We start from the raw sequence: 25,330 nt of genomic DNA on the forward strand, positions 1-25,330 counted from the left end.
TGTCACACTGACATTTTGGCAGCAGTCAGTTAGTAATGCCATTTAAGATGTTCTCAAACAGCTTGAAATATTTACACTTTCACATGCTAAATAGATAATGAGCCATGAGATGAGTTGAATATTTGCTTGGCAGTAACAGTAAGTTTTTGCCCAGGTTATTCACTTTTAGAGCAACACGTCAGTGTTAAGTACCCTGTCCATACTAAGTGCTCCCACTGATGACTAGTAAAGCATTCAGCACATCTGATTCACTTCTAATTACAGATGGTGTTTAACTTTATTTATCTTTAAAATATGTAAATATTAATTTAAAGAAGGAAGAGTGTCACTACAGTGTGTACATTACATTAAATGGTAAATGAAAAAAACATTTATGTTATCTGTAACAAAAGCATTCAGCCTTCAACATATTTTTTGTGTATCCAATAATTTAAAAATTGCCCTGTTTGTCCCAATTCATTGGAAGCTGCTTTCAAAGAACTAGAATCCAAAAGGTTAAGTGATAACACGTTATTTCAGCAGAGAACAGGAAACGCAAAACTATCATGGCGCGCACCAGGAGTACCGGCCTCTAACAGTTGCAATATTCAAATAAGGTTTAAAGTGAACAAATCAGAGAGCGGGGGTGTGTGAGCTTATCCAATCCTAGTGAATGCAAGGGTGTTGCTAGGATATAGGGTGATGTGATGACAGTGTAAGTATAGGAGGAGCATGTTACCAGGGCAGCAATGTTGGTGACACAATCAGGAAAGGCCTGAATGGTGATTGGCTCTAGGCACCAGGGTTACTATAGTTCAAGGAAATCTCAAAAGAGGATATGTTAGATATATATGTTTTGAGTTAAGTTAAAGCACACTGAGCTAACATTTGTATACAATTACATAATAGTGCATCAAGCACCACCCGGAGCTTCCCATGTCAAGCATAAAAACATGTAGGAGTGACAGAAAGAAAAAAATTGTAATGAAAGGACAATAATGATAGTTTCTGCACAATTTCTGTATTGGATATAAGCCTTGGTTGCCTTTTGTGACTCCAAAAAAAGCTTTAACTGAATAATTACCATGAATACACTTCCTGAATTATGTATGACACACATTTAAAATGTTTGTAAGTATATGTCTTCTTTTATACATACCAAAATCTCTACTGTAAATATATTTGTTTAAATAATAAAAGGATACCATGTCAAAAAAATTTATTTGGATTTCCATTGTTCAATTATCCCCATGGTCAATGTTGAATTTCTCTCAAATATAATTGTGCAAATGTATATCCACACTCTTGTAACTAGTTTAGTTTCACATTATACCAGTTATCAAATACAGGCTTGGCGTTTTGTCTAAGTGAGCTCAGTGTTCAAAATGTTCAGGCAAAGAGCAACAATTGAGAACAATTGAACCGGTATCTGCCGGTAAGATTAATCCATAAGGATGACATCACCACATTCCATATGTGACTTGATTTACTGGAAAGTTGTTATCATCACCGCAGGCACACAGCATTTCATAATCTTTTTTTTTTTTTTTTTAAAGAAATCACAACTTATCGAAAGCTGCAGTACACTCACACACATACACTCTTTACTGAGGGAAATCTGAAGGATTTTGTTAGATGCCTAAGTAAGGCTGTTTTACAAATGTACAAACAATTATTACGAATTCACCAGTTACCAGTGTTTGCCTTTATACAATGGAATTTGTCATACATTTGTAATAAGTATGACTTACATGTCAATGCAAAGCAAACAACAAAAAAGTATACGGTATTATGTAAATATTATATCAAGTGATATGTCCTCAATTTCAAGTCATTAATTACATACTAAGTTTATATTCAAACAGCATTGTAAGTATGGAGTTGGTGAAATTAAAGAAAATTTTATGTTGACAAACATAAAACTGACTTCATACACAACACTTGAACATGACATTTAAGTTCAAAACTCAAAGTCAAGGACACTGTGCACTATAGTGGACAGAGGTTGAAAAGTTACCACCTGATTCCCAATAGTACCTCAAGGTAAACTGAGTGTCTGGGAATGAGATGGGGCATCTCCAGTTGGTCCTTCACATTACCTGTACAGGACATGAAAGACTGCAGCCATGCATGATGAACATCAAAGCCAACTTACTTTCAGTGTGAATAAAAATGAATTAAATAACACTGGCTCAAACAGGGTCTTCTTTTCAGGCTGTACACTGCTGAGCAGCAATTACCACTGTTCTAATTTATTTTCCAAAACAAAAGGCTAAGGAAAGATATCACAATGGGGAGACTTTATGCAGTCACTCTTAAAGCAATTCATTGTCCTTAACACAGCTGAGTTTCAGTCGAAATGAATCATTGAGGATTTCTGCTTCCTCCCATAAAATGCATTTATTATGCATTATTTGTGCACTGTAGATCATGGTCGTTTACCACACATGCAATGTCTTTATTGTGCTTTCCTTCCAAATACCTGAGAAGTCAAGATTACAACATGTAAAATGAGTGCAAAAATAATTTCCATATTCACATAAAATGTAATGTGTTTCATTAATGTAATGAAATGAGATTAGAGAGGAAAAAAGCAAAGTAAGTTTGAGTGGCACTTTTCTGTTAGTCCTTGATGTTGTAGTTTCTTATCTTGACAGTCTTCCCAGGAGCTCTTGGCTTCGTGGTAGATCCAGCACGTGTCTTCCCTGGCTTCTTCCTCTCCTGAACAGCTGCTCTGGTGCCCTGCACTCTCACAGGTCCCTCTGGGCCTGGGTCGCTGGGGCCCTGAGTAGCCTCTCTGCTCCTTTCATGCTCTCCTCCTAGTCCAGCAGACACAAAATCAGAACAATTCCTTCAACCCCAATACACTTTTGCTATAGCACACAGAATGTCTGCTGAGGATATAGGGAGCGATGATGGAGGTGGAAGATGTTTCCTTTCCACGCTATTTGTACACATTTATGTACACATTGACAAAGTGCAAAATGGTGTTAAATACTTGGTTATGAAAGATGATAAAGACTACGCGTGACAGTTTTTTATGGGTTTGTTAAGTGTCTGCACTGTACAGCAGAGAGTACATCTAATTTGGTCATTGTCGGTGTTCCTGTACGGAGTGGGGCTGGGAGAATAGCTTGGACCGTCGGTAACAGTGCTCTGCTGTTCAGTGAAAAGCTCTCATTGGGTAATCACCAATGCACGCCTGTGGCTCAGAGATGCGAGATGTGCAAGCACAAAGCAAACATTGTTGGGCTCATCTGCGATAACCTCATACAAGTGGCAGACTACAGCACAGTAGTTATCAGTCTAGATTAATCTTGCAGTTTATTGCACAAGGTTTGTGAAACAAATAGATACAGCCATGGTCACTGAACTGAAACTGAACTACAGAATGTTCTTTCAAGTATCTTAAAATATGGGTTAATAACCCATATTATGGGTTAATATGGGTTAAAGATCATACCCCAAAAGGCAATAAAATATTTTTATTTATACAAAATATATTCAAGAAATTTGTCTTTCTCAAATGACTCATATATGTGGGGTTTAAATCAGTGTTCACGTTCTATAGCCTTTCATGGATCCATGATCCATGAAAACACAGACATCTAATTAATAATGCATGGAAACAGTTTATGCATCAAAACAGAATGGGTGACTTATGTTTTCACTAATCCAGTCGTCATGTTTTAACTGCATCAAATATGATAAGTACTGCACAGAAAATTTTAACATTGTTGTAATGTTATGCTATATTGTAAGAAAGATTCCCTGCGTATGCAGTTACATCATAATTAATATGTTATATCACAGTAATCAAAATTTGAGGGGGTGTTGAAAAACAACTGGTATTACATTTCATCCTTCAGTGTCATTTTAGGGAAAATGACAAGGGACCATGTAATAGTGGTTTCACTCTGTTATTTTATTTCAATTTACCTAAATAAATTAAATTAAATACATAAAATACATAAATAGCAAAAGGGGTTTATCAACAAAACAAACTTTAACATCAAATTTTTAATAATACATTTTAATGAGATCTATCAAGTGGATTCTTGAGAGACTAATGCTACATTAGATATTTTCTTGATTTTATTATCTTGAACATCTACCCTGTATCTGAACCAGTGGTCTGAAAAGTACTGACAATCTTTAAAAGGTATGTGAGCAATTCACATAAGACCGAGCAATTCACATAAGACATTTTTCAAGGCGGTGGTGGGGAAGGCACTCCTAGTCCTTTTCCTATTTTGAATATGAGAAGGTCTGGGAACCCTTAGATAATAAAATGTTTAAAGTGACTGTACTAAGTGCCACAGTGACCCTTGCCCTCCTGTATGGACACTCAGATAAGACTGGCAGACAGACAGAAGTGCTGTGAAGCAACCCCTGTAATCAAACCCAGCACGCTCCCCTGAGTGGCGACCTCTGGGGGGCTGACTGGCCTGTACCCATGTCCCTTTGCAGTGCCTCTTGGGGTTAGTCCCAGATACACCGAGACAGAGCCAAACCACCAGTCAGCACTTTCCTTACCAGCCTGCTGTGTGCCATTTCTGAACTCTGTCAATCCCACGAGACGCACAGCTGGCTAGCTCGAGCTGCGGCAGCAGGGCTTATCAAATAGCGACCGCTGATAACAGCAGCTCCGTACAGCATCAGTCCCACAATCCTTATACGCATTTATCAGAGAGAGAAATATGTTTAGCTTTGACTTCTTGGTATGACTGCATGGATGTTATCTGTGGATAGGCGTTTCACAAGCAATGTGAAAACTAGAATAAGATGGGAGGAACTGGTAAAAATGCTGCTCACAGGCTGCAATGTACTGTGCCTTTAACCTCTGGAGATAAAGTCTAGCAAATTATTTCCAAACTTCTGTATCTATTCGAAATGATAAAAGTATTTATTTCAATGCTTGCACAATTTCTATCCATTTCATTTATAGCAGAAACTGTTGTTTTGTGAAAAAGCGATATGTCCTGTTTTCATCTGTTTTATTGAGATTTAATCAGTTTAATAACCAAATGGTTTAATAATTGTTTTAACAAGAATATTTTAATATAAAACTGGCTGTATTTGCATATGCTTGGTAGCAATGAATAACTGGAATGGATCTGTTATAAATCCTTGAATATAGATTAGAGGATAAAGGAACAGCACGAAGAGTACTTATTATATTGTGAACATTTTCTATGAAAGAGTTAAGACATGAAAGTCAGTTTCTCTGTGATAGCCTGACTATGACTTCATTTTGGTCTCTGCCACACCTGGCAGCTCTGAAGTGTCTGAGAAACCCTTTGTCCTGTGGGTGCAGGGGCAGACTGTGCACTCTGGCCATCTGATCTAAAGTTGGGCAACTCCTGTCCTTGAGACCTGGCCCAGTCAGGATGCAACTCTTTGCTTTTTTATATCTTCCCCCCCTTTTCTAATTTCACAAACGGCTCTTTTGGTTTCCAGCCAACAGTCCGTTGGGCTGACCATGTTTTATCGAGGCAAGTTCTATTAGAGGGACTGCTCTCTTGTAATGCTTCATAAAATGAGGGCCTAGGATTGGCAAATTCTAACTCACACTCTGTACATCCCCATACTTCTGACTGTTCAAATTCCACAAAACTGCAAGACTATGGACTGAAGCAGAATTTATCGAATAAAGCATTTTCTGCTGATTAAGGGCCATTCAACCAAATGAGCTTCATTTGTCTTTCTCAGAAATTTAGCAATTTAAAGTATTTTTGAACTACACGTAAAAGCCAAATTTAGATCAATTCTGTGAAGATTACAGAAGAAACATGACATCATGTCATCTTTACCCAGACTTTCTGAATAAACCCTCTTTAATCTTCATGTTCTCATATAAAAATCAGTGGATTATTACATAAATCTTACAAAACTAAGAAAGCCTTACTAAAATCGTCACTATGAATAAGTCTTACTAAATCCAGCCAATCAAAAAGACAAACTCAAGAATTCAACCATAGTGATAGGGACTATGTAGCCTTGTTTGTACTTGACCACAAATATGCTAAACTTGACATACTGGTTTGTATCATGCAAGTAAATGCAATTTCACTATAAAACCTGAAAAGTAGGTCTGTGAACTATACAGCATAATGAGACTCAATTGGAGGTTGGGTGGTATATAATTTTACAACACAGATTTGATACTTTTAAACTGCTAGGTTATTGAAACAGCTATCAGTCTCATGCTGGCTTCCTTGACCGTCGGCTGTGGGTTGGGGGGTGTGGCTTACAGTATGTGCACGCTCTGAGTGTGTGGGGAATTGGTTATCTTTGGCAGGCTCACTTGGGTACAGTTCAGCACTGTATTCTCTACAGTACAAATACTGCTGTTGCTAAGATGAGGAGGAGATTCATACTCAATCTCCTTTTACAAAGAGCATATAAAATAAAATTGGGCCGCTGATTAATGTACGATCATCAGCCATGTTAAGTACTACAGCTGTTCTTTCAAGTTATATGAATTAATCTGTAAACATACAAGATTTAGAATTAGATTTCTAAATTCTTAGAATTTAGATTTACAGAATTTTTTCTTGTAGATATTGGCTGGACTATGGACCAGGACACAAAACAAGAACCATGCTAATATATTATAAGCAGTCAGACACAATATCAACACATTCTGTGCTGTTTCCGAGATGCCGAATCATGACAACACAGCATGGTGTGGATCAGACCTACCAACCTCTGTCATTGTTATGGCTGGCTGTGAGGGTGGACAAATCCGAGCCCCTCTCCAGCATCTCCCAGACGTCCTGCAGGGAGCTGTCTGTGCCCACAGATGATATTAGAGGCTGAAAGGGGCTGGAGGGGCGCCCCATTCCAGAGCTCCGCTGGACTTGCTCCTGCTGCACAACTGTCTGTGATTGGTTGATCTCTGGGGGCGTGTTCTCCTTCTTGCCTCTGGTATTCAGCTTGGACATGAAAACAAAGGCGCTCATCTGAGAGATGGGAAACCCTCTAGGCCTATTGTGCTGCTGACGCGGAATTAAGTGGTCATTCCCACAGCAGCCAATGGATGTGAATTTGACATTGTTATCAGTCAAGTAATTAATCTGTTTATTTCCAACATTCTAAAAATATTACCTCATGTCTGCTGTCACTCTTGCTTTGCTGGACCCAGGGATTGACAGTCCTCTGACTGTCCCTGCTCTCTTCCCCAGAGATGTGGGACTGTGCTGTTTTAGGGCTTTTTTTCCTCTGCATTAGCTGGGCATACTGAAGCTCCTGATAAAAACAGAAGGAATCAGTCACTTTGTAATTAAAGAGGACATTATTATACATGAATTTTGATTAAATGGAGACAAGACCATTCCTACTTACTTACATCCTCCTTACACAAAGTTTCTAAAAAAGCTATATGTTTATTACAATTATTACTATATAGCTATATACTATATACTATATAACTATATTATTAAGAATATATGTTTGTTACATCTGCATTTGAAACCAGTCTATTTTTCAGTGTGTAAGGCTGTCAATACAGAATTCTGCTGTGCTCCATCTAGTGGAAAAGGTCCTGTACTACAGGTTGTTTTGCTCCAGCTGGTGCAGTGTAGTGAGGGAGACACAGTGCGGTAGGGAGGAGCAGTGTGATGATGGAGAGAGTTGGGTGGGGGAGACACTACGTAGTGGGAAGACAGTGTCATGAGGGTGGCACAGTGTAGCAATGGAGACGTTGGTTCACCTGTGTGGTGAGTCTGTACTGTAGCTTCTCCAGAGCAGACAGACGACCCTGCTGCTCCTGAGTTTTGCCTCCTGAGGAGTGACTCTCAGGGGCCACAAACACTTTCTGGGCCGGCCCAGAGAGCTGTGTGTCTGGCAGGGAAGAGAGGAGCTAACTGTGGGTGAAGACACTATGATACGACAACATGCTATATCAAGTTCATTAAACACGGAGCTCATTATTCCACGGATAATGCCATCTGTGGGTATGCTCATCCTGTAGCACTAGAACTGCATATGCATACACTACAGTAATTGCTTTTCAAATTCAACATCGACAAAAACAATGCAACAATGAGAACCCGTGGACGGGCGCGGGATGTTATCCTTGCGCAAGACCATGTGAACCGTCGGAGACGACGGGGGTAAATCAACAGCGCGCAGATTTCCGGGAGAGAGGGCCGGTGTTTGCCGCTCTTCACAGACCCACTTCAGCCCAATACAAACAGTGCAGACGCGACCCCTAATCCCACTGTAAGTCAGGGATCAGGTCACTGGTATGGAACACTAACACACGGGCGGGGAGAAGCCGCTGTCACTTCCTCTGTCCGTTAACCCCTTTCGGCCCGCCTTCTCTGCTACGCAGGTGCTGTGACGTGCTGGATGCTCCTCAAAGTGCACCCTTAAACCCGTGATTTTCTATCTTTTCAAATGCCCACCCCGCTTACAGAGTTCTGTGAGTGTGTGCTGGTACACATCCTGATATGGCTACATCGTTCTGTACTGAGGTCAGTTATTGGAAAAGGGAGGTATGTGTAGCATAGTGGTGAGAAGCAGGACTCGTAACCGAAAGGCTGCCGGTTCGATTCCCTGCTGGGGCACTGCTGTTGTACCCTTGGGCAAAGCACTTAGCCTATAATCGCCTCAGTAAATATCCAGCTGTATAAATGAGTAACATGTGAAAAACTGTAACGTATGTAAGTCGCTCTGGATAAGAATGCTGAATGTTAATAATGTAACGTAATGTAAAGGCACCATCTAAGCCCGCCTCGGCCAGCCTGGCGCGGAGCCGGTTGCCCATCTCGATGAGCTGCAGCTTGTCCTGGGTGAGCTGGGAGATGCAGCGCGCGGCCTGCTTGAGCTTGGACCTGAGCAGCGGCACGCTGGCCGCCCTGTCCCCGGAGCCCTGGCCTAGCAGCTGCTGCCGCAGTCGCAGGTTCTCCTCCTGGAGCTGCCTCATTACTGCGCTCTGCAGGTGACAAACAGAACACAGCGGCACCGGTCTTCCGGTTACACACGTGACCGCCAGACCATCCACTTCCAGTTAATTTCACTGGTACTGCAGCGTAAAGACTGTACTGATAGCATCTTTACAGTACCTGCTCGACAACAATAGGCTCTCTTTGACTTGCAATATCCAGCTTCAGTGCAGAAACCTAGATGTCAGTGCAAGCACAAATTGAACACATAAGAAGTGCACTCACATTTCCTATAACAAAATTCAAACCATGCAAGCATTTTCAGACAAATATATTTTTCAGTGATCAAGAAATTTTAATAAATGATAATCCGTCACCATGAGCCTTCTCTCTGCGGTTAGGCAGGCGATGACAGATTCTCTTCCCGCCCGAGAGCGGCACCCTCCCGGCCTCACTCACCTGGTTACCCAGAGCCACGGCCTCTAAGTTCTGCAGCAGGCTGCCCCTCTGGTACTCCTCTGCCTCTCGCTTCACCCCATCCAGCTCCATCTCCACGGCAGCCAATCTCTGCCTCAGCCCCGCCTCTTCTGCAGCTGCCCGCTTCTTCTGATTGGCCAACTCGAATCGCAGCTCATCACTCTCCACCTGTTTTGAATGAATCTGGGGACAAAGAGACACCCAACAAAAACATGACATGGTATGCACACAATTCAAACTCTTTCAAAATGGACCACATACATAAACTACAGATTAGATGATAAAAAAGAAAAGCTGAATGAACCACTACTCCAAAAGCTCTATTCTGCTCATATTTCATTTGATGATTTTACCTGGGAGAAAACCCTCAAATCTGCAGAGGTAAAGCAGTTTGTCCACAGAGAGTTCTCTTTAAGAACGTGCTCTGTTAGTACCTGCTGTGTGAGCTGGGACAGGGCAGACTCCAAATGGGCGACCCTCACTTCCTGTTTTCGCAGAGCTGCTGCATTAGACACCTTCTCCGCTCGTAGCCCACCTGCCGAAAGAGGGATACACTCCAGCACACTTCCGCAGATCTTCGATTTCACATTCCAGAGTCTCTCTCCTGTACTGCCTCATATTTACTAGTGTTTGGTCTGTGGTAGTACTGGAAATGTTTTGCAACCAAGTGGCAACTGATTGTCTTGTGATTGTGCAGTTAGAGTTTCATCATAAATGTCAGGTGATTTATTCAGCATGCAGTGCTTAGAAAGAGTGCCTGTAAGTGTGTGAGTGTGTGTGTAAATGTGTGCTTGTGTATCAGGCTTCTGTGTAATGTTCAAACTATGAATGACAGCAGGCCCAATCAAAGGAATTCAATTTACGGTGTCACTGCTAACGGAGTGTGCTGCATGCCACTGCTCGATGAATCAGTCGCGTTCACTGATTACTGGCTCATTAACAGCCACTGTGTAGATGAGGACAGCGGCATCGGGGATCCTACCTATGGTCTCATTGAGGGAACGGATGTGATTTTGGAGGTAGGCGTTGTCTGCGCTAACGGGCAGCGCTGGAACTGGGATGGGGGCGGAGCTGGGGACCTTGTGCGCCTCCTCCAGCTGGTCTTCCAGACGCCTGCATCGGGTCTTCAACTCCTTCACCTCCTCCTCCAGGGCCTGGCTGTACTCCTGAGTCCCCACAGCTGCATCTGAACATTGAGATCGAGCACATGCAAGAGACACATGCAACCAGAGCCACATGCAAGCATGCTTGACATTCCGGCAGAGATTAATGTCCTCCAAGTAGCCTCTTTGACTGGATGACAAGCGATCAGGCAACTGAATGCATTTCTTACAGGGAGTCCAAGTTGACCGGTTCTGTACGTTGTGTGCTGAGGGGGATATTACCAGCAAGGCACGTGCTTGCAATGTCCAGATAAGATTACAACTCGATTCTATTTATGTTAAGCTGTAGGCTGGCCGAGGCAAGACAATCTTGAATGTAGTTTTAGATATACTGCCTGAGCAGGTGAACCGCAGTCTAAGGGATTTAAAGTTAAGGTGCTTTAAATGCAGTCGTCTTGAAGCGCATCAGGGAGTGAAAGTGTTTTTACATTTATTTTTCCTGTTTTCTGTATGCACCCTTTCTGCTTTTGGAATTGATAACTGTACACATTGGATTGATCTTCACTGCAGCAGCCACGGTTCTCTTACAGGAGTGCTCAAGCACAATGAATGCAATCCGATGATACACTCATATGCAGCTAATGACTACTTTGCACACTATTAGCCCCACAGTGCAGCAGGAGAACAGATGCTGAACGTAGGATAAGTGTTCTGCCGCTTTGGGCTCCTGGTCATTGTTGGCTGGGTTCAAATTCAGGCCAAGATGCAGTCTGAAGAGGTGGGCATGCAGGTGAAAAGGAAGTGATGGCATATATGTGTCAGGTGGCATGAGTATCTCCCTTTAACAAACTGAGGAGACGTTGGCTGTTGAGGTACTGTACCTGCTGGGATGGTCTGAGGGCCTCCGCTGGCTGCGGGAAGCTGCTCGCTCAGGCTCTCCATGTCCTTTCTCATCTCGGCGATGGCCGCCCGCAGGGTGCTGTTCTGCTCCTGCAGGCGCCGGATCTCCTCGGAGGGGAAGGTGCTACCTTCAGCCCGTGGCCCCTGCTGCTGGCGACAAAGCTCCATATGCTCAACACAAAACCACCAATTAAGGAAGTACAACAGTGTGATTTATCAGGCAGTGAACACATGGGCAACATCCATTCCCCGCTGCTGTTTTGATTATGCTTGAGTGATATCCTGACCTGTTAAACAGCAGAAAATTTGCAGAAGGGAGAGAGCAGAGAAATTTTTAAAATGTATTAATGTAAAGTTAGGTATAATAGTTAAAATCCTAATGTCGAATTACACTGTCAACAATGCCTTGCCGCTTCCATTACATTGTGTCAACAGCTGTTGCAAGTCAACTGACAGCCACCAGATGGGGATAGAAAGCAGATTTTAGTTTTCTGATTGTTTTTTTTTGGGCTGTGTTATTTTGTCAAAGAAGGTAAAGAGGTCATCAAAAACTGTTATATCAAACATAAACATACACCGTATAACCAGTAAAGTTTAAAACAGCACCAGTATGTCTGTAAATGAATGATTAAAGTTAAAAACACAAACAGATGAACAAAAAGTTAAACAAATATTGTAGTAAAATATAGTATTTAATACTATAATATTTAATATTTTATACTACTTAATATTTAATAATGGTATTGTGATATACATTAGTGCCAACACAGTGGTGATGAGGCTGACAGGCAAAAGGGAAAAAAGTATACCCTGCAGTCATAATAATAACCTGACTGAAAAGGACAGAAAGAGCTATAAGGCCAACTTACATCATGAGGGAAATGCTGGCTACCTAAAGGTCAGACACAAGGCCCCAGAGCCACAATTCTATTTCAAGTAGCACAAACACTTATCTTGGGATACCCAGTGCTGGGCTTATATTCAGATTCAGACTGTAGGCACTGGAGCAGTGCCAGGCAGCCTGGGTCACAAACCAACGGCAGGACAAAATGGCATGGCATGCTCTCTTACTGTATTTCATGTCATATTTGGTGCCCTGCTGGAAGACCTGTCACATCAATAACATGCAAACTCACATCTACTCGTCAAGAACAAACTCCTACTAAACGGACAAACGCGCTGTATTGCATCTGTGTGAAAGGCTTCGCTCCATTCCCACCCTCACTCTATTCAAATCAAATCTGGTTACGATACAAATCACCCAGTTTTATGATTAAAATAAAACTGTCTCTAACAAGCAAGTGCAGACCTTCACTTCACCAAATGTTTTGATAACGAACAAATTATTGGAGATAAAGGGCCAATTAACTGTATCTGGTCTTCAACAACTGTCAACAGCTTAGTCTCTCAGCAGAAACTGAACAGGATCTGTTCTCTAGCATTTTATCTACACCTCAGGCTTTCCTACAAAGCAAACAACAGCGTGCCAAGGCAGGGCTCCAAATGAATACTTCCTGTGTATATCTTCTCACTGCAGAAGCCAATGAGTGAGGACTAGGAAGTGAAGTGAAGGCCAAAGGAAACGTGAACGCACTAATGCATCTCCCTCATAGGCTCTGCGAAGCGGAAACCATGTGATGGAGAAAGACTGCCTTAGGAAGGCCTTCTGACTGCACCAGCCTTATCATTTTCAGTAAATGTAAACCAAATGCACAACAGCAGGAGCTGCTCTTGATCTAGTTTGTTTTTGTAATACTTGCAATCACCTTTTGACTGACTGCTTGCTGATGCTGTTTCCCACTATGAGGCCCCTCTGTCCTGCCCTGCTCTCTATTCTACTCTCCATACCTCAGGGGCACAACAGCAGGGCAGCTCCACGGGCACCAGGCCGGATCTAAAGGCCACAGGGCCGTGAAGGAAAAGGCACTCCTGAAATACTCTTCTACATCAAATCCCTACAGCAGCAAACGGGGGGTGTTGAAGATTAACTTAACTTGGCCAGTGTGGGAAATTCATTTTGAACACTCTATAGATTACAGTGATAAACACATACAACAAGATGTTTTCATTTTGTTGAGTTTAAGGTTCTGTCTCTACTCCAAATTTTCTTATTTAAAAAACAGCTCACCAGCTTTGTCCACTTTTAACAGCACATAACTTACTGTACACACACAACCAATTACATGAGGCAAGTAGTAAATGAAGTAAATATGCTTCTCTCACAACGTTTATATAGACTATAATGTTACAATTAATGTCACATAGAAAGGCTTTTCTCCCTTATTGCCACAGTGGGGCAACAAGGTTCAAATGTCTCCTTTCATTGCACTTCCCCCCTGAGGAACAGCTATGACACACTTTTGTCACAGGGGAAAAAGGGACAAGTTAAATCACAGGGCAATTTGTAGACATCAGCATGACTGAGCAGGAAAATATGTTACTCCAAGGCTGCTAAAGGAAATGAGACAGCACACTCCTGATATCTGAGCTAATGGGATCATCCAGGGCATCTGATAATAAGGATTTGTGCTAATTCAAATATCTATCGAAGAAAGACAAGGGCACATGATGCTAAATAAGACAAATGCGAGACTCTGTGATTGAACTGCTAATATGACCAGTACCAAAGAGGACATGTATATGAAAGGCAAACAAGACAGCTGCTTTCACAATGTGGGAAATGCACAGGGGTTACTGGCAAAAGGACTAAATTCACCATTCTATTAGTGTCAAATGAATGTGCCTCATCTATGAGAAGTATCCAAAATGTAATATGATCAAGGGAAAAATGAAACCATACAATTACCATAATGACCTTTATTTGGCCAAAACAAAACTTTATGGACTGAAAGAAGCAGGAGTTGCAGCTCCTCATCTGACACACTTTGTACCCATCAACTGAAACGGTCTGATGGACATTAACTAACATTTATACATACATACTGAGCTAGTGCTTGTACACGACACAAACAGCTATTTAACCATCCCATCAAGGATCACGGATACATCAATCACACCTTGTGAATGATCCATTACCACTGACCTTTGAAAAAGGAACCTATGTATTTGAATGGATTGGCAATTTCAAAATGAAATTATATTACTTTTCACACCATCACACATGATATATTTGTATTAAAAGAATAAATACATGGAAGTGCAGTGAAAAGATAGAAAACAAACTTAAAAAAGGAAAAAACAAATATGCCCAATATAAAAGGAAGAGCTATAAGGGCCTGTATATGTCAAACGTAATTCAGTTTAATCCAGCCCATCCTGAAAACAACAGCAATGATAAGCTCTTGGAGGATAAACCCTATTCTTGCTTGCCCCTGCCAGCTGCACCTTCCAGGCTTAATGTCAAACGCTCTGTTCATGCTTGCAAAGCCCAGTGTCTGACCTGAGCGTGTCCCGTCCTCTGCAGGGCCTGGTCCCTCTCCAGAGTCACGCTGTGCAGCACCGCGCCCAGCTCCCGCAGCTCACGCTCCTTCTCACGCACTTCAGCCATCGCCTGAGGAGGGAAAGGGGGGCAGGTGAGTGCTCTGCAGCGGCCGCGGGTTTGACCCTGCTGAGACACCCCCCGCACAGCGCAGCACAGTACCCCAGCCCCTCACCTGGTCCCGGGCCTGCGTCAGACCCTGGATGAGCTCCTCACTCTTCAGGTAGTGCCCCGCCTGGGCGTCCTCGCAGCGCCGCTGCCAGTCCAGCTCGGCCTGCACGCGGGCCTGCTCCAGGGCCCGCTCCCGCTGCACGCTGCTGGCCAGCTGCTGCTTGTACCTGTGGCGGGGGGGCGGGGGGGTGGCGGGGGTGGGTGATAGCGGAGGGGGAATGACACAGCACCACGGCCCAGTGAGTCTCCCGCACCGCGGCCCCAGGGGTGCGGCTGCTCACTGTGGCGGCGCCTTCACGCTTCGCCCGGGCCTCACCTCTCCACGTCCTCCTGGTACCTCTGCACCTCGGCGCGCAGCTTGACCTCCCGCTCCGCCAGCGTGTGCAGCTCCACGTCCTTGGAGACGGTGTCTTTGGAGACCTGAGCGATGTACGTGTCCCAGCCAGCTCGCGTGTTCTCCAGTTCTGTGCGAAGCCTAATTGAAAACATTTTATTACACCTCATATCAAGGTGCTGTCACAGCTCAGGTACAGACAGAATGAAATAATTAAAACTGAATAAAAGAACGGCAAATGTTAGGGGTCCTGAGTGGCTAAGCCTGCAAGGCGACGTCATCTTATTGTTCTCAGGCACCCTGGCATCTTTTCCTACAATGTTCATCAGGCATCTGCGAGTTGCTCAGATGCCATCAGTGAAGTAGCACCTATCCTCCAATGAGCGCTAACTCTACTGTGGTGCACTATGTGATGTCCAGTGCAAAAAATAGCCACTGGCTGCATGTGAATGTATCAGAGGATTGCATTGGTCTTACCACAAGTGCAGCACAAGTGCAAGTTGCAAAAATGGGAAAAGCAGTGAAAATAAATAAATAAAATTAATGACAAGTTTTTGCAAACATGTTTTTTAATCCATGACATAATCCAATTGAAATGTTTTTATAATCTTTGAATCAGTAACACTGACAAAAATTACAGTTGCTCTGCGGTGCCACAAGGTGAACAAAGCATCTTCCCCAAATCAGCCGAATGATTGGCTCATTGGTGCTCCTAACCGCAGGAAAATGAGCCGGTTTCCAAAGGAACATGGAGAGCCCCTTGGCTAGTGGAGCGTACCACTGTGCTTAATAGCACTTATCTAGAGCAGGAGCCAGGCATGCGTGACAATAGTACGTGACAGGAATGAGCGGGGCAGCCGAGGCCTAGCACAGCGCCTGCAGCCTCTGCTTTGCTGCACTGCAATCATGGACCCCTGAGCAGCACAATCCCCACCATGAAACAATGTGTGGTAATCGCTAATATAAACGTAAAAAAACAGCCCACACGGCCCCTATGGGATCTGAGAATGCTAGAACTAGAATGCTGATTGCGACTTCCTATCAGTTGTCAATAAATGTTGCTTTATAAAAAAAGAGAAAAGAACAGACTCAGTCTGTGCAGTCACATTTAAGCAGCTTTCTCAGGGCTTCTATCACTCGCGCTGTTACATAACACCACCCACACAGTCACCCGCTGTGCATGTACTCACACAGAGCACCGAGTGTTTCTTCACATTCACATTCTTAACATGCAGCGTTAAATGTAACATTGACTGTTACATGCAGGATTTGCCCTTGGCCTTTGTTGCTAAAGGTCTAAAGCTAATTGCTTTGACTCTGTGGCATTCTACTTACAGCCGTCAATAACGTCTCTGAGAGCACAGGATCCTGTCTAAACGGCAGACACATAGAAAATGTAATTATTTTACTGAATAAAAAATTGTAAGCACAGCAAAGTAGTTCAGATAGATATTAATTAAACACTATTTTGATTAATTTACACAAAATGTAAATTTGATCAGTAGTTTTTCTAAAGCATTCTTTTGCCCAGTAAAGACCTTATCCCAGTTAAGTGCCTTTCCTAGAGTGTTCTGGACAGGCTTAACTGGAGTGCACATGATTGACTTAGCTACTGTGATGAGGAAGAGATTAAATGTACAAGCAGTGATGGATATGCAGAAGTAAGATGATGAAAGACCCTAGATTAAAGGCCCAACCACTCCTGGGATCCTTGCCACACATACCAGGAGGGTGGTGGATGGAGATGGATTTTGAGAGCACCATTTCAAAGACTTATTACTGTTATGTGCACTGTACATCCATGAAATCTTGTCGGTTCTATTTCAGCACGCGAGCGAGGAGTTTTTCAGTTTGGGAGCTGAGGGGAAGGGGCGAGGCGAGTCCGCCTTACTTCTCCTGCTGCTCCTCTTTGTCCCGCAGGGCGTCAGCGTGGGCCCACTCCATCCTCCGCTTCTCCATCAGCAGGGCGTCCAGGCTGGCCTGCAGCTCCCTGCTCCTGGCCTCGGCCTGGCGGAGCTGCTCGCAGTGGGCCTCCCTCAGTGCGGCGATGGCTGCCTCCCGCTCCCTCGAGCAGCGGTCCAGCTCCTCGTGCCTGCAGCACACCCACACCCCCCGGCCACTGACCACTCAATACGTCCAAGCGCACTGGCACACGGCCACTGTGACCTCTTTATGAACCACAGATTTGTGATCCTGTTTAAACCTTACAATCTGGCATAACACTAAGTACATTAATATGACAAATTCTTTTGTTTATCAGGGACAAACCCCTTTCAAAAAATTTTTATACGTATTTTTACATGTGAACAATATTTAAACCTTCAAACATGGAAGAATGTAAAAAACTTACTTTCGATTGTATAGTTCCTCTTCTTTTTTACGGGTGGCCTCCATTGCACTTATCTTGTCCTCAAGCTCCTTTATTCTTAAAATATATGTTCAGGATTATTTTTAACGTACATCATACATCATTACATAACCTTACAGCAAATTATACTGTATAGGCCTTCATTAGAATAGATCTTAAAATAGCAACAGCTCATTAAAATGATACAGGGCATACCTGTATATGATATTGACCATCCTAGGGGTATCCTGGTATTCTTTCCACCATTGTCTTATCTTCTAGCCAAAGAATGCAACTTCACACTCAAGCTTGCTTTACCGTTACATAATTCTGGTTGCTCTTTTAGGAATAAGTAGCGTATAAATCTCCCTGTATTTTATGTACTTGGATTACCGTACCTACAATAAAATCCCTATTAGAGGGCATGTGTGAGGAGTAAATGGATAAACTATTTTAGTAAGCACCTCCATAAATATTTCCCCTGGACAAATGCAAAAACCACTTCAACCATAGAACAGGAGATGCACGTCTTTTTTCTCCATGTACAAGTTTTTTTTACTGTTTAATGTAGCGTAGCACTGACCCTGCCTGCATGGCGTATATGTTCTGTTGTAGCTAGGAGTTTGAGGCAGCTGTGTCCTACCACCATCAGATGGTCCCATTAAACAGACAGAAGCAGGGCTGAGGGCTGGCAAAAACCTAAACATCTACTGACTCAGCAGAGAGAAAAGCTGCCCAGGTAGATGGCATGTGTAAACTCTTCCATTCAGTGGGCAGTAATGTGACTAAGGTGACTATCAGTGGTTTGGCAGAAGTGCGTTTCCTAACAATTTTATTCCATGCTAGCATTTCAACTTGTTGTAAATTTCATTCAGCTGTGAATGACAGCCGTGATAAATTTTGAGCTGTTAAAGATGGATTTGATTTCCTCTGCACCAAAGTTAAAGGGACAATTATTACAATCCCCTTTTTTACTCACTTGTAATATCGTACATAATATCACTTGCATTTATGTTCCTCAAACCCTAATTTAATCAGCCTAATCTCTAAAATAATGCGCATTACCAAAGTTGGTTTGAGCAGCTTTTTTGGCATGCCATTTAAATGCACTTCTCTGAATGAAGTCCATTATCCACTTTAGTTGAACAGCCCAACAGCTATCAGAGGGTCGCGGTTTAGCTATGTTTCTCAGCTTAACACATTCAATCCAAGCTCTCTGGGCTGTTCTACCCACAGAAAATACCTTGTTTTCAATTAATTCCAAACGAAATATCATTTTGATTCTTCCAAAAATGCCCTGCACCTGTAACATAGGATTTCATGCTTTCTGTCTGAATTACATTATCCCTTCAACACCATGTGACTGAGGCCGCACCACCTGATTCTGTGTCCTGCCTGTGACTTTTAAAACCACCGGTTTAATTTACTTGATCTCCCCACCTGTTCCCCTGCAGTGACAGAAAACCCCACTGAGCAGTGCCGATCCAGCACTTAGCAGCCCGGTCCTTGCATTCCTGGCACCGAGCACCACTCATCACTAGCACTAGAGCCAACCGCATAACACTGACCGCTATTACTAACTGGATGAGACGGCAACAAGAATGGAGCTTTCAGCCACTGCACCGGGAAATAAGTTCAAAAATGGATTATTTCATTCAAATATAATTACAAAACATAAAGTTAAGGAAGCTATCAAGCTATGAGCACTTTGAGCGTGCGCACAGTACACAGGCACACATCAGCCGTGTTACCGGGCATTCTTGACGGCAGTGACGTCCTTGATCTCCCACTCTCTGCGCTGGATCTCCTTCTGCGCACTACGGCACTGCTCCTCGCAGGCCTGCAGGGCCTCGCCGGCCTGGCTGTGGGCCTGAGTGTGCACCTCCAGCTCCTTGCTCAGCAGCTTCACCTGTGTGTTGGGTGGCGGTCAGTCCGGCACTGCACGCCCGAGGGGTGCCCAGGCATTCCGGAGATCAGGTCATTACATTCATCCCTCACCTTGAGTTCGTGCGTCAGGACGGTGTTGCTCATTTCGTCAGCCTTCAGGTTGAACTCGTGCTCTCTGCGCTTCATCTCGTTATCGAACTCCACCATCAGCTCCTGCGGCAGAGCAGAGTTATAGCTTCTGCTCATAACAATTTATGTTTGTGATACATATCGGGCTAATGCTCTACAGCTTTGCCTCCAGGTTAAAAGTGTTTACGGTCCAAGAGCGTGCTTAAGGCTGCTTAACTTTAATCCACCCACTTATCTTTCCTGCCAATTAAAATAAACTGTCTGACAAAGAATACTGTCACACATCGCCAAATCTGAGCAGTGAGTGGCACTAATCTGTTGAGGACATTTAACACATTCTGAAATACTGTTTAGTAACAGGGGTCAAACTGAAGAAAAACCTTACTTAATAAGGATTCTGAGTCAAATCTATTGCAAAACATTTATACATGTACTAGCATCTCAGCATCTTCAAAGTTTATTTTTACGCAGTGTAAAGATACTTGAGATATTTTCGTTTGATTGGTCATTATAAGGGACGAGTGACAGTAGTGATAGTCAGTATAGTCAGTAGAGTGGCTGAAAACACAACTTGTCTGAATTGATCTAGTAGTGATGTCCTTGTAATACAATATGGCTTAAAATGAAAATGTACATACTGACCCAACTGATGATGCATATGGACACAAAGGGTTACACAACTGGGGTTTATAATAATGAAATGTTTAGATGCAAAAAAACATAAAACCAGGAGGCACTTGTTTATGCATGTAATTCATTACTGAACATTTTGTTCAAGCTTGAAAACAGAGAATGTTCCAACTGCACCGTGACAGCACTAACATGTAGCCCTTTATTTACATAGGGACTTAATTGAAAGGAATGCTTTAGTCAAATAAATACATAAATAAGACTAGCTTCAGAAATAGCACCATTTTTCTGTGTTGAAAATTCTTATGAAATTTCAAGAGGGAGGGCGCTTTCTTGGGAAACTAGAGAGGATCCTCATTTTTATGTAAATTCTAATGTTGCTTATGATTTTTCCATTTGTTCAAATATAACGCAAGCAAGTAAGCAGTATTCTTACTTGTGAAACTTCTATGACATCACACTGTCATACAGTTTCAGAGCTGAACTATGCATGTTACTGGTTTGGATGGTAAAATTAGTAACAAAGTTTCCTCCAAAAGAGCACAAGCTATTAGCACCTTCTCTGCTTTCGAAACAAGAGGGGGTGACTCTGAGTGAAGCCATCTTAAGAGCTCAGATGACAGCACTGAGACTTGGCCATCAGCCAGCTACACAGCACTGGCCAGAATTCTTTCTTTAAATACCACACAATGTCTTGGCAGTCAGCTTGGACCTTTTGCAATTCAAGGATGATTCACTACACTAATGACCTACAAGTGGAACAGAAGCACTACCATATATATATTTTTTTACTTATGAAAAGAGGATCAATCTATCAAATTATGCATGACTGCAAGAATAAAAAACCACATAAGGGCTTAGAGTAGAACAAGACGTAGAAAAAACTCCCCGATTTACTCACTAGACTCCATATAATCAGGCAAAATGCTATGTCTATATATGGGGCATGAGTTTCCTCATTGACCACCTTCTCAGTGAGAGCCCTGTGGAACAGCTAAGACATTTCCGTTAGTGAGATCCAGACTGGCTAGGTGTGAGTCAAGCCTGAATATCTGAATGGCTGTTAGGGAGCTAATGTACCAAGCATGTATAACTTTTCATGTGAGAGGCAAGGAATGTGTCCAGGCTGTTCCACTTCCCTTGGCAGCACGGTGATGGGGGGCAGTACCTGCTTTTGAAGCGCCAGGTCCCCTTCCACCTCCTGGATCTTGCGCTCGAGGTCGTGTTTCAGAGTTTCGTACTCCTCTCTGTGTCGCTGAATGTCAGAGTCCTTCACACTAAATCACAAGACCAAAGACATTAATACACTTCCCGCCACTACAATGATGGCACCAGCCACTAAACTCTCAGACTGTTGAGCTTCTATTTAATTCATGCATTAGTAGTGTGTATATGATGTGGACTCATATTGTTTTTTTCTTTTGGAAGTACATCTAATGTCTTGTATCCTTACAGAAAGGTCTGCCTGGCAGTAAGCTGACCCTGTAATGATCTGAGTGAATGTTTCTCCTCTACTGACAGGAAACGCCAAGTTCCTCAGACATTGAATTGACCAGAAATAAAACCACTGTAAACACCAAACACAAACGTAAAGCTGGGACACTGAGTAATGCCCCAAGAAACCTAACTGATTCCAGTGTCATCACACAATATGATCAGCCACTAGGCCTAAGAAGACCAGCGAGACCTTAGAATAGATTGGCAAGAAACCCCCATGGCCACTACCTCCTAATAACAGTGCTGTTTGCAACAGATGTGCCTGGTGCCATATACAAATAAAAATGCAAGCGCCTACTTATTTCCATCCAGTCCAAAATTAACTGTGCAGCTGGGAAGGATGATTCATCAGGGTTTTAAAAGCATGCTGGCATCTCTTTGTCTCAATAGAGCCTGTTTGCTGTAATAAACCACAGCAGCATTTCTGAGTGCACTCTGGTCATCTGTTTGCTTTAACTCATTTACCCCTTAAGGATGAAATGACATCAAAGTATGCCGTCACTGTTTTAACCACCACAACTTCCAATCTGTCACATTATGAAACCTTGAAGCAGAAGAGAAAAGAGCTGAATGAATCAGGATCTGCAACTGAATGGATTTGCTGGAGGATTGGGGCCATGTGGAAGGAGTTATATTGGGAAGGAGACAGCAGGGCAGGGCAGCACGGCTCACCTCTGCACCCTCTCCAGCTGGAGCCTGTGCTCCGCGAGCCGCTGCTGGTACTGCCTCTGTAGCTCCTCCCGCTTCCTGGCCTCCACGTTAACAGCCTCCTGCAGCTTGCTGACCTGGATGCGCAGCTCACTGGTCTCCGCCTGCCTGGCGCTCTCGGCGGTCTGCAGGCGGGCGGCCATGGCGTCGTAGCGCTCCAGCTCGCGGTCCCGCTCCTCCAGTACCCGCAGGTTGAACTGGAAGTCTTCCCTGAGCTGCTGGAAACGCTGCTTCTGCGTGGAGAGCTCGGCACGGGCGTCCCGCAGTGACCCTTCCAGCTGCTGGATGCATCGGGCCTGCAGCTCCTTCCACTCCCTCTCCTTACAGGCCAGCTGGGCCTCCAGCCCCACCTCTTCCTCCATCCCTAGGACAGGAGACGGGCAAGTTCAAATGTGTATATAAGTTCACATGCATGTATGCTCTTGATCGAGTTCTCTTGTTACATTTGTCATTGAAAAGTACATGTCTTTTGTCACTGTGACACTGTAAGTTTGTAAATCTCTGCTAAACAAATAAATGTTGAAACATGCTTACAATATGTGAGGCCAAAGTCTCTTAAGTAATTGATGAAGGAGTATCAGAAGGCGAAGAACACTGGACTGTATTAGCTAGCCACATTTTCTGAGGAATTTCAAAGGGTACTGCTTATTCATTTATTAAACAAACCTAATGTTAGATAATGTCACATAAATGCAGTACTTCAACATCCCCCTCTCCTATCCAGCTCATTAGAGCTAGATGTGGATCAACTGTTTAAATCTTTTTTTCTAAATATTACCACCTATCTGTCATGTACCTACCTAGCTGGCTATCCATACCATGCAAAATTTGTCAGCTTTATTTCAAACTGACAAGCTAACGTGACATCATCCGCCACACAAAAAGTCTCTGCCATGACGCCATGTAACCAAAATGAAGCCGATCATTTTACAATTATTATTATTATTTTAATTAAAATAGTTAGCCACCCAGTTAATCACAATGGAATCACCAATATGATTACTGCTGCTCAGGAACAAATCCACATTGAAGGGTCAACTATAAATGCATGTTTCTACAAAGTTGATGCGGAAAACAAACGGCACGGTAACTAGGTAAAATGCCAGATGAATTTTCAATCGCACATGACAGCGCTAACTTCTGAAAATTCAGTCAATTCGACTGAAAAAACTGGCATCCCCCGCACGGCATTCTATTTTACTCTAAATGTACCTAGCTAGCTATTTTACATAGCTAATTGCCTAACTACATAACATATTCGAATTGATTCAATAAGATTTTTTTAAACCAGTGTTAGTTAGTAACGTAAATACGGAATTTGCAAAACCAACATTTCACCTGCCACGTTGGCGGGGAGCCAGACATCTAGCTAAAATGTTGGTAGTTAACGTAGAAAACAACCATTCTGAACATAGCAGGCTAGATTATCTGCAGGTAGCTAATTTTTGAGCTTTCTCACGATCTTTGCTTCTGAAGAAGGGGCATGGCACTTAATGCATACGCACATGTACTTACAAGATAGTGACCGTTTAAATGATTTCAAGATTTTGTTTTTACTTCCTTTATTCCACCGTAAATTTACAGATTGATACGCAGCCTCTTTCCATGCCACTTTCCCACACAAGTTCTATAACAAGTGTTCTGTATCTATGGGAAACACAAGCAACCCGCCGGTCGTTTGAGTAACACCAAAAGTCGTCCGTGCAGAAATTTAGTTACGTAATACTGCTCCGAACTCTATATTTAGATGCAAAATAAATCGAAGTGTGTGTTATACCAAACTCAGTAGCAGAAACATATAAATGGTACACCATAATGTTTCCTTGATGTAATTAACTTTCCCCAAGATCGTAACCTATTCGTGTTATGCTGTCCTGCCCACGTTTGTATACAGTTATTATTATAATTGAACGTGTCGTGGTTCAAATGGCACTCACTATAACTAAAACCACAAGTGCAAGATGTGTCAATGTTATCAATGATAAAGGACTTTTTATCAAATAATATAAAGATACGTAGTTTCATCAAAAGTTATTTATGTTACAAAAATGTTTAATAAATAATACAATTGACACAGGGTTATGCAATTCCAGGAAACTGTTTGAAACAGAAAAGATCCTTGTTGATGTCTAGTTAATTTGTTGATGAAAGAAGGTCATTTTTGAAATGCAGAGGTAAGTTATCTGGGATGTCATGTACCAAATTACAGATTGTGTTAGGCCCTCTTTGGGATGTCCCACAGAACTAACCAAAATAACCATGAGGTTATTAACTAAATAGAATATAGATTTAACCTTAGATACACTTTAGATATAACTTCATATTGTAAAACAATAAGTGTCCAAATCTGGACCATTTTGCACTTCCTATTTTTGATTCTTTTTAATGGTGATATGCATGCACATCTGCACACATTTGCCCAGCTTGTGTTTCACAAGGTTAACTGCATATCATTTTAACACATAAGGTAGACTGAAATAATGCACAATATCTGTGACAAAAATGCTGTCAGTACAAAAAGGCTAAAGTCTTCACATATAGAAATCTTATATCCTCCTAAGTCAATGCATAACAAGGACCACAATTCATTCTGGGAACAGTAACAAAAACTGCTTCAAAGCAGCAGCCACTCTGCCCGAAAGCCCTTGGGGTGTCCTTGCAAACTGATAACAAGCAACAGTCCTTTATACAGACAGCAGGGATCATAGCACACAACAAGATGAGGCACAGAATATTATGAAATATGAAATAGCTGGTTTTTAAAAGGGTGAGAGAAGACAGACTAGAGAAAAGAGGAGAGTCTGAACTGAACTGTGCTTTCCCTAGTGTTCTGTGTGC

General features: G+C 42.7%; 1 protein-coding gene across 1 annotated transcript; it reads right to left on the minus strand.

Moving 5' to 3' along the window:
• Positions 1 to 2,601: 2,601 nt before the first annotated feature.
• ccdc57 (coiled-coil domain containing 57) lies at positions 2,602 to 24,105 on the minus strand. Its single transcript, XM_036528567.1, has 21 exons — positions 24,008 to 24,105; positions 22,457 to 22,856; positions 21,456 to 21,564; positions 19,640 to 19,741; positions 19,393 to 19,550; positions 17,645 to 17,719; positions 17,186 to 17,386; positions 15,277 to 15,435; positions 14,965 to 15,127; positions 14,757 to 14,861; positions 11,332 to 11,497; positions 10,330 to 10,533; positions 9,782 to 9,882; positions 9,330 to 9,530; positions 9,051 to 9,107; positions 8,707 to 8,920; positions 8,248 to 8,330; positions 7,694 to 7,843; positions 7,090 to 7,230; positions 6,689 to 6,917; positions 2,602 to 2,798 (listed from the first exon to the last, which is right to left on the minus strand). Exons 2-21 carry the CDS (start codon positions 22,852 to 22,854, stop codon positions 2,602 to 2,604), a joined length of 3,213 nt encoding a protein of 1,070 aa, XP_036384460.1. The 5' UTR covers positions 22,855 to 22,856; positions 24,008 to 24,105.
• Positions 24,106 to 25,330: the final 1,225 nt, after the last annotated feature.

The sequence above is a fragment of the Megalops cyprinoides genome, chromosome 1, assembly GCF_013368585.1.
Source record: "Megalops cyprinoides isolate fMegCyp1 chromosome 1, fMegCyp1.pri, whole genome shotgun sequence".
Classification (NCBI taxonomy): domain Eukaryota; kingdom Metazoa; phylum Chordata; class Actinopteri; order Elopiformes; family Megalopidae; genus Megalops; species Megalops cyprinoides.